General features: G+C 36.9%; 1 protein-coding gene across 7 annotated transcripts in view; it reads right to left on the bottom strand.

Moving 5' to 3' along the window:
* Positions 1 to 464: 464 nt before the first annotated feature.
* Positions 465 to 11,560, bottom strand: part of RALYL (RALY RNA binding protein like) — a 382,211-nt gene continuing 371,115 nt past the window's right edge. For all 7 annotated transcript variants that reach the window (XM_069005018.1, XM_069005020.1, XM_069005017.1 and 4 more), the window contains one exon: positions 465 to 3,191. In XM_069005018.1, the coding sequence (XP_068861119.1) occupies positions 3,174 to 3,191 (18 nt within the window). In that variant the 3' untranslated portion in view covers positions 465 to 3,173. The remainder of the gene's footprint in view (positions 3,192 to 11,560) is intronic.

The raw sequence follows: 11,560 nt of genomic DNA, 5'->3' as shown, positions 1-11,560 counted from the left end.
GTGTTTTAAAAATCACATTTTAAGAGAAGAAATTGCAAAACTGAATTAGTGCATAAATCAGAGAAAATATTTATTTACAGACATGTAAAAATTATGTTACAACATTTTAAAGAAAACTGTAATGAACCATCATTCTGCTCTAATGGGCAAACTCTGAATGTTTTAATTCTAAATTGCAGTGGCACCAATTAAAAATATGACTGCTAACAAGATTATAGTTATCTACATAGTTTAAGTACAGTGATTTTTCAGAACTAAAAATGGATCTACAGAGAAAAATAATAAGAACCGCAACAATATGTATTACAAGAGTTTACAAAAGTAAAAATATTTTTTCTTGATCCAAACTTTAAAGCTTTTTAGTAAATATTTTTTCCATTCATGCAGCTGCCCATGTTTGAAACAAATATCTGAAATACACAGAGCATATAGGTCTGTGTAGAAAACGAACCGGTTTGATTCAGGACTGTCCAAAAAGGATTTTATAAGACTTTTCTGTTGACTGTCCAAACTGATTGACAAGATCTTTTGTTTCCTATTCTTCCATATTGCAAGGGATGAGCAATGTTGACAAACCCCACAACTGACAAAACTCATGTCAAACAAGTAACAGGTAGTGATGGCAAACAACACCGAGCATACTGAATACAGGGACAGCAGAGAACTATTAAGCTCTTTCAAAGCCACCAGCATCCCCTGGAGTGATTTTAAGCAAACATGCCATTGAGAAACCTTACTAGTAATAGACTGCACGGGGCAACAATCTTCTGGCTTGCAAATGAAGTAGTGCCTCATGGTGTTATCAGAGGTGACCTTTTCTGTGTTCAAAATATATTCAGGAGTTAAACTGTGGTGTGAAGCAGTGTCAACGTTATGAATGTGCAATCATTTCTGTGAGGTTATAATCTAAGGGTAATGATCGTAAAGAAAGTGTAAAAATCTAAGAGTGCTTTTTGCGAGTGTTAGCTCATCTGGAATGGAGGTGGTGAAGAGACAATATACCTAGATGTTTCTCATATCTAGTTTATTAACACAAATATCAGAACTGATCTCCTTTGATGATATTCTGCATCTTTTAAGTCAGCCAACAGTTTATGTGATTTAAATGGGACAAATGCCCCTTGAGCTGCTAAGGTTTGGAGCTCTTTTTTTTTTAACTATCAGCCAAAGACAGGGATCCAAAGATGGCAATTCTTTTTGCATTTTTACAGTTAAAAATGTTCATAACCTATATTAAGAGATAGAAAGTGGAGAAGTATTTCACCCTCTGATTTGACCTAACATTTCACTTACACAGGAGTAACATTTTTTGCTGCACTGTTCTGGGAGAGTCAGCCCTGATAAATTCTGAAGCTGCAATTCTTTATGCTCAGTTATAACTACTTATACTAGTCTTTCCTTATTTGAGGAGCTAGGTACTACTCAGCACTTATGTAAACCATGTAACTCCACACACAACAGACAAGCTAAATATAAGGTACACAAACATAACTGAGAATAGCTGCCTAGTGAAAAACATTCTCACTCACTAATAGGTAATTAAATTCAAATGTATGCTTTTCTTCCAAATTTTTGAAGAATGTTAGTCCTTCTTTGATGATGGTCCCCATGGTGGAAACCTGACCAGAGACCTTGGGCTCCCACCCTCTTACACCCCTACTACTTGAGGTGAACCTGTCATGTCAGAAATTGCTTTTTAAAATAGAAATTTAAAGTTTGATATTTTCAAATGTCTCTCTGGTACCTTTTTTTTTCTCTTGCTCTCAGCTACAGAGAGCGATTGAAAGGGCAAGGCAAGAGTTCATCTTTGTAGTGCTGGATGAGGCCAAATAGCAAATACCCCGGCCATGGAGCTCAGGGGTCAGGGCTCCACGCTGCAGACTGGCACACAGCTGGGTCAGCACTCCATTTGGCTGTGTAAGATACTTCCTAAATTAATACCTCTCTCTTGGGAGGTTGTAGCTACTAAATAATTTATTAACCCTGCAATCACTTTAAAGACATGTCTCTTTCTATATGAGTACCACTCGCATAAAGATGTAGATGAATAAATACATATTCCTTGTTTCATGTCATCTGCAGTGCTAAAGAGGTCTGACTTTGGGATGGTGAACAAGTTGGTACTTTTATTAGAGAAGAAGTCCTTGTGCCCATATCATATATGCTTTGATACCTTTAATGTCTCAGTAGTAACACAAGAGAAATATTGCATCCATTCTCTTTGAAAGGAAATATGATTTATTAAGAAATTCTATACTGAGATTCCCCCTGCAACATCTGTAATAATTAATTATTCAAACTTCAGGCTTTTAGAAGGGCCTTAGGAGTTTGTGGGTGGAAAGACTACTGCCAAAAAATAACCCAAAAAGTAGGCTAACTCAGGCTGTCAAATATTGGCAGGCTATAAGTAATTTTCCTGGCTAGGCAGGAGACTGACTGACTTTCCATATGGTAACAACAAACTGCCTTTAGACATTTGCAAGAACAGCTGTAACAACTGTCTGAGGAATGGCATCACAGAGAGTGCTCATCTGAAGAAAGGGATTTACAGAAGGATCCAATTTACAGTTTGTCAAGGATTGCTCTCTTATTTTTACATTTTCACTTTTTAGAAGCTATTCTATTACCAAATGTAATTATTTCCAATGACAAATAAATTGAATAAAACAATGGGAAATACCATACAATGTATTTAATTGTGGCACTGATCAAAATGGTCTTGTTTGAATTAAGCAGTAAACAAAGAAGTGCAACAACACCTGACTCTAAATATGGTAAAACAGTAAAACGTGCTAATCATAAAAATAGCTTTTAGAAATATACATTTGTATACAGTGTTTTCCACACCTGTTAAATATGTCCTTCATATTATTATGATACAGTACATTGGCCTTTAAGACATCAAAATTAAAAAAATAATACCAATAATTAGCCAGAGAAAACCACATTTACAATCTAAACCATAAAAATCTGACAATTGTACAGCTTAGAACATATAAGAAATGGAGTTTCTAATATTTGAACAATAATGTCCATTTTAATAAGTAAATTGAGTTTCATACAAATTGAATCAAAGGTGTTGTCAGCCAGTAAGAAACTGCAGTTCACAATTTTCTGACGGGAAGTCAGAGTTTCTCTTCTCAGCCTTCAGGGGGTTCACACATGACATCTCATCACTTGATCTGTAGAAACTGAGAAATGAAATGTTGACTTTAGTAAGAAAGCATAGAATTTCTTCCAGCAGAACCTCAAAAAGAAGCCAAGACATCTGGAGAAAAGAGCCAAGAGGACTATAACTTGACTTTTTGACAAATCAACCAAATATAAACATCTATAATGTTTTCCCACCTTAAACCATCAAAGATTAAAAGAAGAATAGTGTTCCTGCCACAGTGGACAATCAGGACTGTGCAACAGTCCTGAGTTAGACTGTATGGTACAAAATAATAACAGCAAATCAAGCAAGAGCTGTTGAGGCTGAAGTATTCCTCCCCTCAATAATGCTATGCAAACAACTGCTGAATAATTCCTATTTTAGCAGCAGGAAATAGAATAATGTATCCTGGCTGCTTTGCAATGAAATGCTTTATTTGCATAATAGCATTCAATCTAAATAAATTGCATGTAGAATTCTTTGCTTCAGTCCCATCACACTATTTATATACCTTACTCCATTTCCACTGGCTGTGTGCTTTCAGCAATGCCTATAGTTACCAGACTGATGTATCTTTCCTCAGTTTCTTCCCTTTTGCTGTTGTCTATTTTGCTATTGTTTTTGTGTACCTGCCATAGGTTATAAATGTATATCCTTTGATTTCATTTGTTGCTTTATCAGCCACATTATGAAAATGCAAAAATCCAGTGTTAGTCAACACTTTTGAGGATCATTCTTCCAGCAGAGGCTGGAGCCAGGTTGCATCTAAATATCTGAGTCCTGAGTCCTATGTGACCCATTAATGCTACCAGCTTCAAGTAGGCATTGAGTGATGCTGGAGGGGAGCATAAGACATACCATCTCCACCTGCCCACAGAAAAACTGACAACACTTTCCTAATCACATCTGTTTGGAAAACTGGCAGTAGAAAACGTTAACAGAAATAGATGCTTTCTTTTTTAAAAGTGAAATTTTCAACCCAAGTTTTTGGTTTTGTTTTTGGTTTTGGTTTTTAAATTTTAGATGGGAAAAATATCTTTCAGACAACCTTTCTTCCTTTATTCACTTTTTTTTGGGGGGGGGGGAAGTCTATCTTCTTTTATAACTCAAAAAGAGAAAACAGCTGATGAAAGCTGGTGCACTTCCGATCAAAGCCTGAAAAATTTACTTTTAGCCAATTTCCACCTCCTTCAATGAAAAAAAAAAATTGATAATTTCTGTTAAAATTTCCATTTACAGACAATCTGGTTTTCCAGAAACATCCAAGTCCCTGCAGGACTGGGCTCCCGACCTTTGAAGAAGTCAGGCATCAGATTTCCCCTGCATTGCAAAGAGAGCACCAGGTTTCTGGTTGTGGTCTTCACAGGTAACCAGGATTAGGGAGAAAAGCTCATGTGAGAGAACCCAGAACTTTCTTCTTTCAGTTAAAACATCCTGAATCTATTATTATTCTCTACATGCACAGAGAATAATCTTCATCTCCCCTATTTTAGGTCTGATCCCTAGAGATACTAGCTATAAGAAAAATGACATTTAAATTCTCCCCTTAAGTCTGAGAGAGGCCTAATGGTTTTAAACTAGCTATTCATCTTAGAAGTAAGAAAAAAATCCCACTGTACATCCTATTAGCTTCAAAGAGAGTTCCTCTTTTCTAGCCTTTTTTTCAACTAAGCTTTGCTGTTCCATTATGCCATTATAAAAAGCAATAATTAGGAAAGCACGAAGAGGCAGATTTTCAAGTTATTTATCAAAGCTTTTTTCCCTTACCATAAACCTTTCAAGCATTTACCTGTCACCAGCACTAAAAAGCTTCATTAGGTTACTATTGTGAGACATTAACATTGCTAACCATCTGGATCCAAGTTGTCAATGCTGCTTTGCTGTTGGTTAAAAACAGTGATAACAATTTACCAACACCACCAGTCCAAAATATTCCTGTGTTCTTCCTTCAGTACATGGACTTCTTATTTCCCTCTTACTACAAATAATGTTAAAGTCTGAGAAGAAACATTAAAATTTGAAAGAACCAAGCTTTTATTTTCCATGGAACGACAGGAATCCAGAGCTATGATTAATCTAGAGTAATTCAATGCTAATTTCATTCTATTTCTTTCTTCTGAATAGTGTGCAGTTTATCATCTGGCTTTATGGTAGTGCTGATGATATTAAAAAACCCTGATGATGACTAGCGTTTTTTTTTTTTTTTAATTTTTTCAATTCTTTCCCCTTACATATAAAAAAATCTCCTGACACAACAGGATGAACTGAATTACATTTAAGCCAGCTAAGGCTTTCATTTGATGTAGTTCTAACAGAAAACCACTTTAGAAAGTGTGATTTGAACATAATGCATTTTAAGAATTGAATAACTCAACTGAGCATATAGACTTGGCATCTGTAGACAATATCAAAGAAACACTATATACGGTCCTAATTGCCATCCTAATCTCTGAAAAAAAGACAGAGAGAGGTTATGGAATATTTATTGGTTCATTTTCCACCTGAAATTATTTCTGCTGCTTTATTCACTATTTGGATAGCTTTTTGAGCATGAGCTATAGGAAACAGTCTTCTTAGGCATAACACTGTATTTCAGTCTTCAAAAAATACTATTGCTACTTTTATTATAGTTCTAGTATAATCCTTCTGGCATTTTTGCCGAATTCAAATTCTACTAGATTAAATTAATTTTTACTATATACTATTACAATGTATATAACTTTGGAAAGCCAGCATAAAATATTAAAAAACCTCACTAAATGAAAGTGCAGTTCCACTTTATGGGCCCTAAACTATAATAATTACAAATGATGGAGTAAATCAGATAAAATTCAGTAAAAATGTAGCTTTCCATCTTGCCTTTTAGAAGTTTAATGATTTTATAACTTACCTCCCCTCAAAGCCTAGCTAATTTCTATCTTTACATCTGTAGATTTTTCAGAATGCTGTGCATGTAAAGGACATTTTCTTGTGGGAGAGCCTGGCCATCAGATCACCTGCCAGGGGACCAGTTCCTCTGAGCTCTGTGCTTTGTAGTCATGAGGCATGACAGAGTATGAATATCTTGTACTCTGTATTGCTCCTAAAAGCCTTTTACGAGAAGACAAGCTCAATATATGGTAGAGACCTGCAGGTACCATCCTTCCAGAACGGGATGTGCCAGCCCCCTTTCCCTGGAAGCCGTACTGGTGACCCTTCTGTGGTGGGGAGCTACTGACTTTTTTAAACTCCTTCAGATGGGCTTTATTTGTCTGCAGGAGACGAGTTTTGTTCTCTGCTATCTGGATCCAAACAGAGCTCAGCCTCTTTCCTGCTCTGAATTATTTGTTTTTCCTTAGAGTTCTGAAAAAGGGAAAAGAACAAAGATCTGTTCCTTCATCCCAATAAATACCTAGTTTCCTTCTCATAGGTTTTATGGGAAGAGCGTGCTGGACTTCCTTTACCATGCTTATCTTTCAGACCTAAATGTACAGAAATAAATCTTACTATATGAGAGTGTAAATTCAGCATATGTTTTTGGGAGGGAGAATCAGGAATGTGCTATGACTAAATGACACAAAAGATGTACATGATGAACATCTTACCTTGTAGTATATGAAGAAAATGTTTAAAGAAAAGTCCCACAGAGTATGTTACAGACTTCACCATATGGTTTACCCCACAATAATTACAAGCAGTAAGAGCATCCAAAGTATATGGAAGACATTAATCTGACAAAATGCATCTGTTTTTAGACAATCATTTGCTCTGAATGGCTTTTGTGATAACATTAATCCTAAAAATTCTCAGAAAATGCAGCTAAAAAGAGGATAGATAGATGATGGTTCACATATACATGTGAATTTGAAACCCAAAGCCTCGAGTATCCTTCCTCTTACTCTCCTGTCTCTTTTGCCTTGCCAGAAAAACCCATTCTCAGGACTGGAATTCTCAGTTTAATAACTGCAGTGGAGGCATCTGAAGCTACTGCTGACCACTGCTTGGTAAAATTGCACATCTATCTCTTGCAGGCTCCTGTTGAGTAGGAGACTTGATGCCTGACACCTTCCTAGGTTTCTGCTGGTGTCTGACTGCTTTGGCAGTAGGTTTTGTGACTGCCATACATTACTTTCTGCAAAACAACCACAAGCTCCATTAAAATGCAGCAGGTACACTGTCCTTTCACTCCCAACACTGGCCCTCAAACTGCAATTGTAGCACAACTGCTTTCATTGCATCTGATGCTCACTCCTAATACTGTTATCTGTACAACTGAGAATACTGAATCCAGGTCTACAGATGCTGCTCTTATGTCCTCGAGGATAGCATACTCTTTTTCATCTCTAATAATTTCTTTTGATTACAAAATGCACTTTCTGGACAGACAAGGAGATGAAAAATGGAATCTGTCTGCAGAGCAGGCATTAAAAAAAAAAACAACAAAACAAACACAACAAAATAGCTAAAACTTAGTTAGCTATTATTGATTTAGATACTTACCTAAAGTGAGAAAAATCATAATGCAGAAAGTAGTAGTGCAAATTGCCATTCTGTTTATTTGCTATGTCTAACTCAAGAAAATATCCTCCTTTTCTCTTAAGCAGGCAACTCACACCGAGTGCAAAACACAGCAATTTATGTTTGTATGGTACCATGGGGGCATGCACTTTTGTTGGCTTTTACACAGCACTCTTCAACATCAATGGAAAACCACAAGGAACGAGCAGAGCCTACCAAGGAACATTGAATTTGTATTAGCTATCACATTGACTTCACAGCTGTGTTCGTTTGAGGTACATCTTGCACTTTGTCCCTTGATTTAAAGCATCAAATCTCTAATTCAGTAACAGCCATATAGGTGGTTTAGTTTAATCCCCCATATGAAATGTAAATGCTCAGTTCAGTAGGTGTGAGCAGGGAAATGTGAATGTGCATCACACATTTTCTGCTGACAGTTGTAACCCTTGTAAAACATGAGAAACAAAATGATGGCACTAAAGACATTTTTTATAATGAAGTAGTGATAGTATATTCACTGCATTTAACAAATAGAGGGATTGTACAATTTGATAAATAATAATAAAGGATAATTAAAATAACCAGTTTCACCTTCTTTAAACTTTCTTCAAATGATGAAACCTAATCATTATATTTTGGACTCTGCCAATCATACTTTAACTGCTAAAAACATTACAGATTCATTTTTCCACTCAGTGAACAGGTTAATTGCTTTGAAGTGTTAGTACTTATGTGAGTGCATGTGAGGATGATTGTTTTACTCATCAGTGAGAACAAACTCCTATCTTCTTTGTATTAAAATGCTCTGTTTCACTTGTTTGCCCAATAAAAATCAGCAGGAAGAATAAGATAGTCCTATCAGATACTGATTTTTCCCCTAGACCAGCATATCTTTTCTTTCTCAGAGTCCAGGCAGAATTGTGATAAATGCTTTTAGGTATAGTGGTGGAGACAGGATCCAATTTTTGGAGAGCGCTAGTGAGGATGCACTGCAGTTGAGATGATGGTCAGGTGTGAGACTGAAGGAATGACTTTCAGATTGGAGTCACCATCGTCATTTGAGAGCTTGAGTGGGGCCATGAAGGAAAGAAGTGGATCTATCCACTTTAATTTAGGCTGTGTGTTTTTCTCCTGCTAGATGACTTTTGCAGCAAAATCTTCCTCTTCAAGGTCCTTCATAGCAGTAGGAGAAGACTTGGGGACTAGTAGCACAGTTTCTGGTGACAGTGGGAGGGATCTGAAGCTGGACACACTGGGCCTTCTGCAGAGTGTGGGGTGGGCTGCAGGATCTCCAAGCAGGAGATGTGGAAGAGAGAGGATGGTGGGGAACCATCCTCTGCAGAACTCACTGCCCTGAAGTCTTTACCAGAATGCACCCACATTGCTACTCCATGGTGAAACTGTCCCCACCAAACTCTCTTTCCTGTTCTCTCTTGGCTGATAAAGCCAATGTAAATGCAGTAAGGCCTCCCTGATGCTGTCCACAAAGTTCCATCAGCCCATACCAGTGTGCCTTGAGAGAAGCTCAACACCTTCTTGGGATCTAGTGCCAAATAAAGCAGAGAAAAAAATGTTTCACCCTTGTTTATCCCTGAATATGAGTGGATAGTCATAGCAAATTCTCAAGGGTATGGCTCTCATTGGAGATCACTACGTGTTTTCTGCTTTTTGGGATGGTGCTCCATGAGAAGCAATAACTGAGTCCTATCATTATTCGCACTAGGTAGTGTACTTTATCATCCTGAATGCTACAGAGGAGATGCTTTTAAGTTACAGGGTGGTGTAAAAAAGCTGTAGACTAAAATTCCTACTGAATTAATCTCTGCATGATGTGAGGAGTAGGAATTCTCTAGTGTGAGGTGGTGGTCCAATTAGTATTAATGCTGAAGGCAAAAGTTACTGTCCTGCTAATTCCAAGGGTGCAGATTTGAACACACAGTTAAATGCATAAGGGAACTACTAAAACTTGTACCCCGAGGCCATTTAGTATGTCTACATTTTAAGAAGTGTGTTTTTTAAATATATGAAAGTAGGAGCTTACAAGAAGAACTGCCTTAAACTAATTATGCAGAAAGCACCTACTAAACTTTCCCACTATTGCCAAATTAGAGTTTAGATAGGCATCAAAAACCAAAGGGCACGCATTACAGGCAAAATAATTGTAGGCAATGATGGTATCAAGATAAGGAGTGTTCTGTCTAATCAATTGGAAATGTTTCAGGTACTTGGAGGCAGAATTTTTACTCAACTGAACAACCAGATGGGGTGACATAAAAAAAAATAGAAAAGAAATGGGAAGGAGAGAGTGCCGGAAGAAGATGTTGGAAGCATACAGCATGAGACAGAGATACTGGGAAAGCCCAGGGTAAACCACAGGAAGCAGGAGTGGAATGAGATAAACAATGCAAAATGAATATTTAAATGGTGACAGTATAATGAATTAAGACAGTCAATTAAATACACAGGATGTAGAGTTATCTGCTTAAAACTGTTATCTGTGAAAGTCTTGGTATGGGAATGCGATTCAGGTGGAAATGGCAATAAAAGATGGTCCTATTTTAAATAGTTTTTGCTTTGCATTTTCCTGCCTAATACTTGAATGCACAGTGCACAGTAGTGCATAATATTTTGGTTTTATGAGGATTTCAAGAGACATTAATTTTAAAGTAAAAGTCACAAAGCAAAATGTTGGACTTGGGGCCACATTGTGGTCTGCAAATGGTGCAGAATCTCATGATAGATGAGAAATGGTTATTATAACCCTGCCAAGAGGAAGCAGAGAAGAATTTAGCCTTTTCATTCTTTATTTATTGCTTTCTGGAAAACACCTTGCTCCTTTTGAAAGACTACAGAAATGTAGTGTAGTTTTAGAAATCAATAGAGACAACAATTTGGAAACTTCAGATACACATAGCAGCATGACAAGCTGGCTAAGTTGGTATTTGATTAACGTCCAAATCTTCATTTTGGCAGACTGAGGTTGTTTTATTCCTCACTGATTACTTTTTTGTTGAAATGGCAATTACAGTTCTATCACCTTCTAAATAACTTCCCTTTTCTGAGGTGTGTAAATGCCTATGTATGGATAAATTTAATCTGCCTTTCATGTTTTGATATTAATCATGCAGAAAATCTTCTTAGTAACACAGCTATATTTTCTCAAAAAATTGAGACCTTTGGGAATAATTGGGTCTAACTGTAGTGGCTCTGCAATTTGTATTGAAAAAAATAAAAACATTTACAATTTCTGACTTTTAGTATGGAAAAATAACAATCTTTTGGCTTTTCAATATTTGCAACCTCTTTACTTGTGTGAAGACTTTCAACAGAAAAATGTTTCCTCTGAGAGTTTTCCATTCAGCATTTTTGATGCTCTAGGATACTGATAAAGCCTGTGAAATTAGCATTTTCTAGGGGAACTAAAGCTATTTATTTTCAAAGACTGACACACCAGGAAAAATATGTGATGCATGACATTGCTCAATTTTGGTTAAATCTAAGAATTTGATGATTAAGCCGATAGACTCAAATCCAGAGCACAGACCCAATGGCTGGCCTGAGCTGTTCCAGAGCATTTGTGTCCCAGTGAGTGCCTAGAAAACACCAGTGACCCCCTTCCCATCCACCACTTTCCCAACATATCTCATACTGCTGCTTTGGTATCTATAATAGGTTACTATTCCAAAGCTTATTTTCCCTACGCATTGATGGGGACTGTTGGTTGCAAATGATGGGCGAACCAAACCCAGCACAGCACCTTCAACAGGTCATCCGAATTTTACTGGAGTCAGACAAAGTACAGGGAAGTAAAAGAAGGGCTGCTCCACCAAAATTAGTTAAAATTACATTGGCAAGAACATTCATGGGTGGAAACTGCAATCAGTCTTCTTATTTAAAGTGTTGAGTTCC

Source organism: Aphelocoma coerulescens, chromosome 2, assembly GCF_041296385.1.
Source record: "Aphelocoma coerulescens isolate FSJ_1873_10779 chromosome 2, UR_Acoe_1.0, whole genome shotgun sequence".
Classification (NCBI taxonomy): domain Eukaryota; kingdom Metazoa; phylum Chordata; class Aves; order Passeriformes; family Corvidae; genus Aphelocoma; species Aphelocoma coerulescens.
This window is presented reverse-complemented; position numbering and strand designations above follow the sequence as displayed.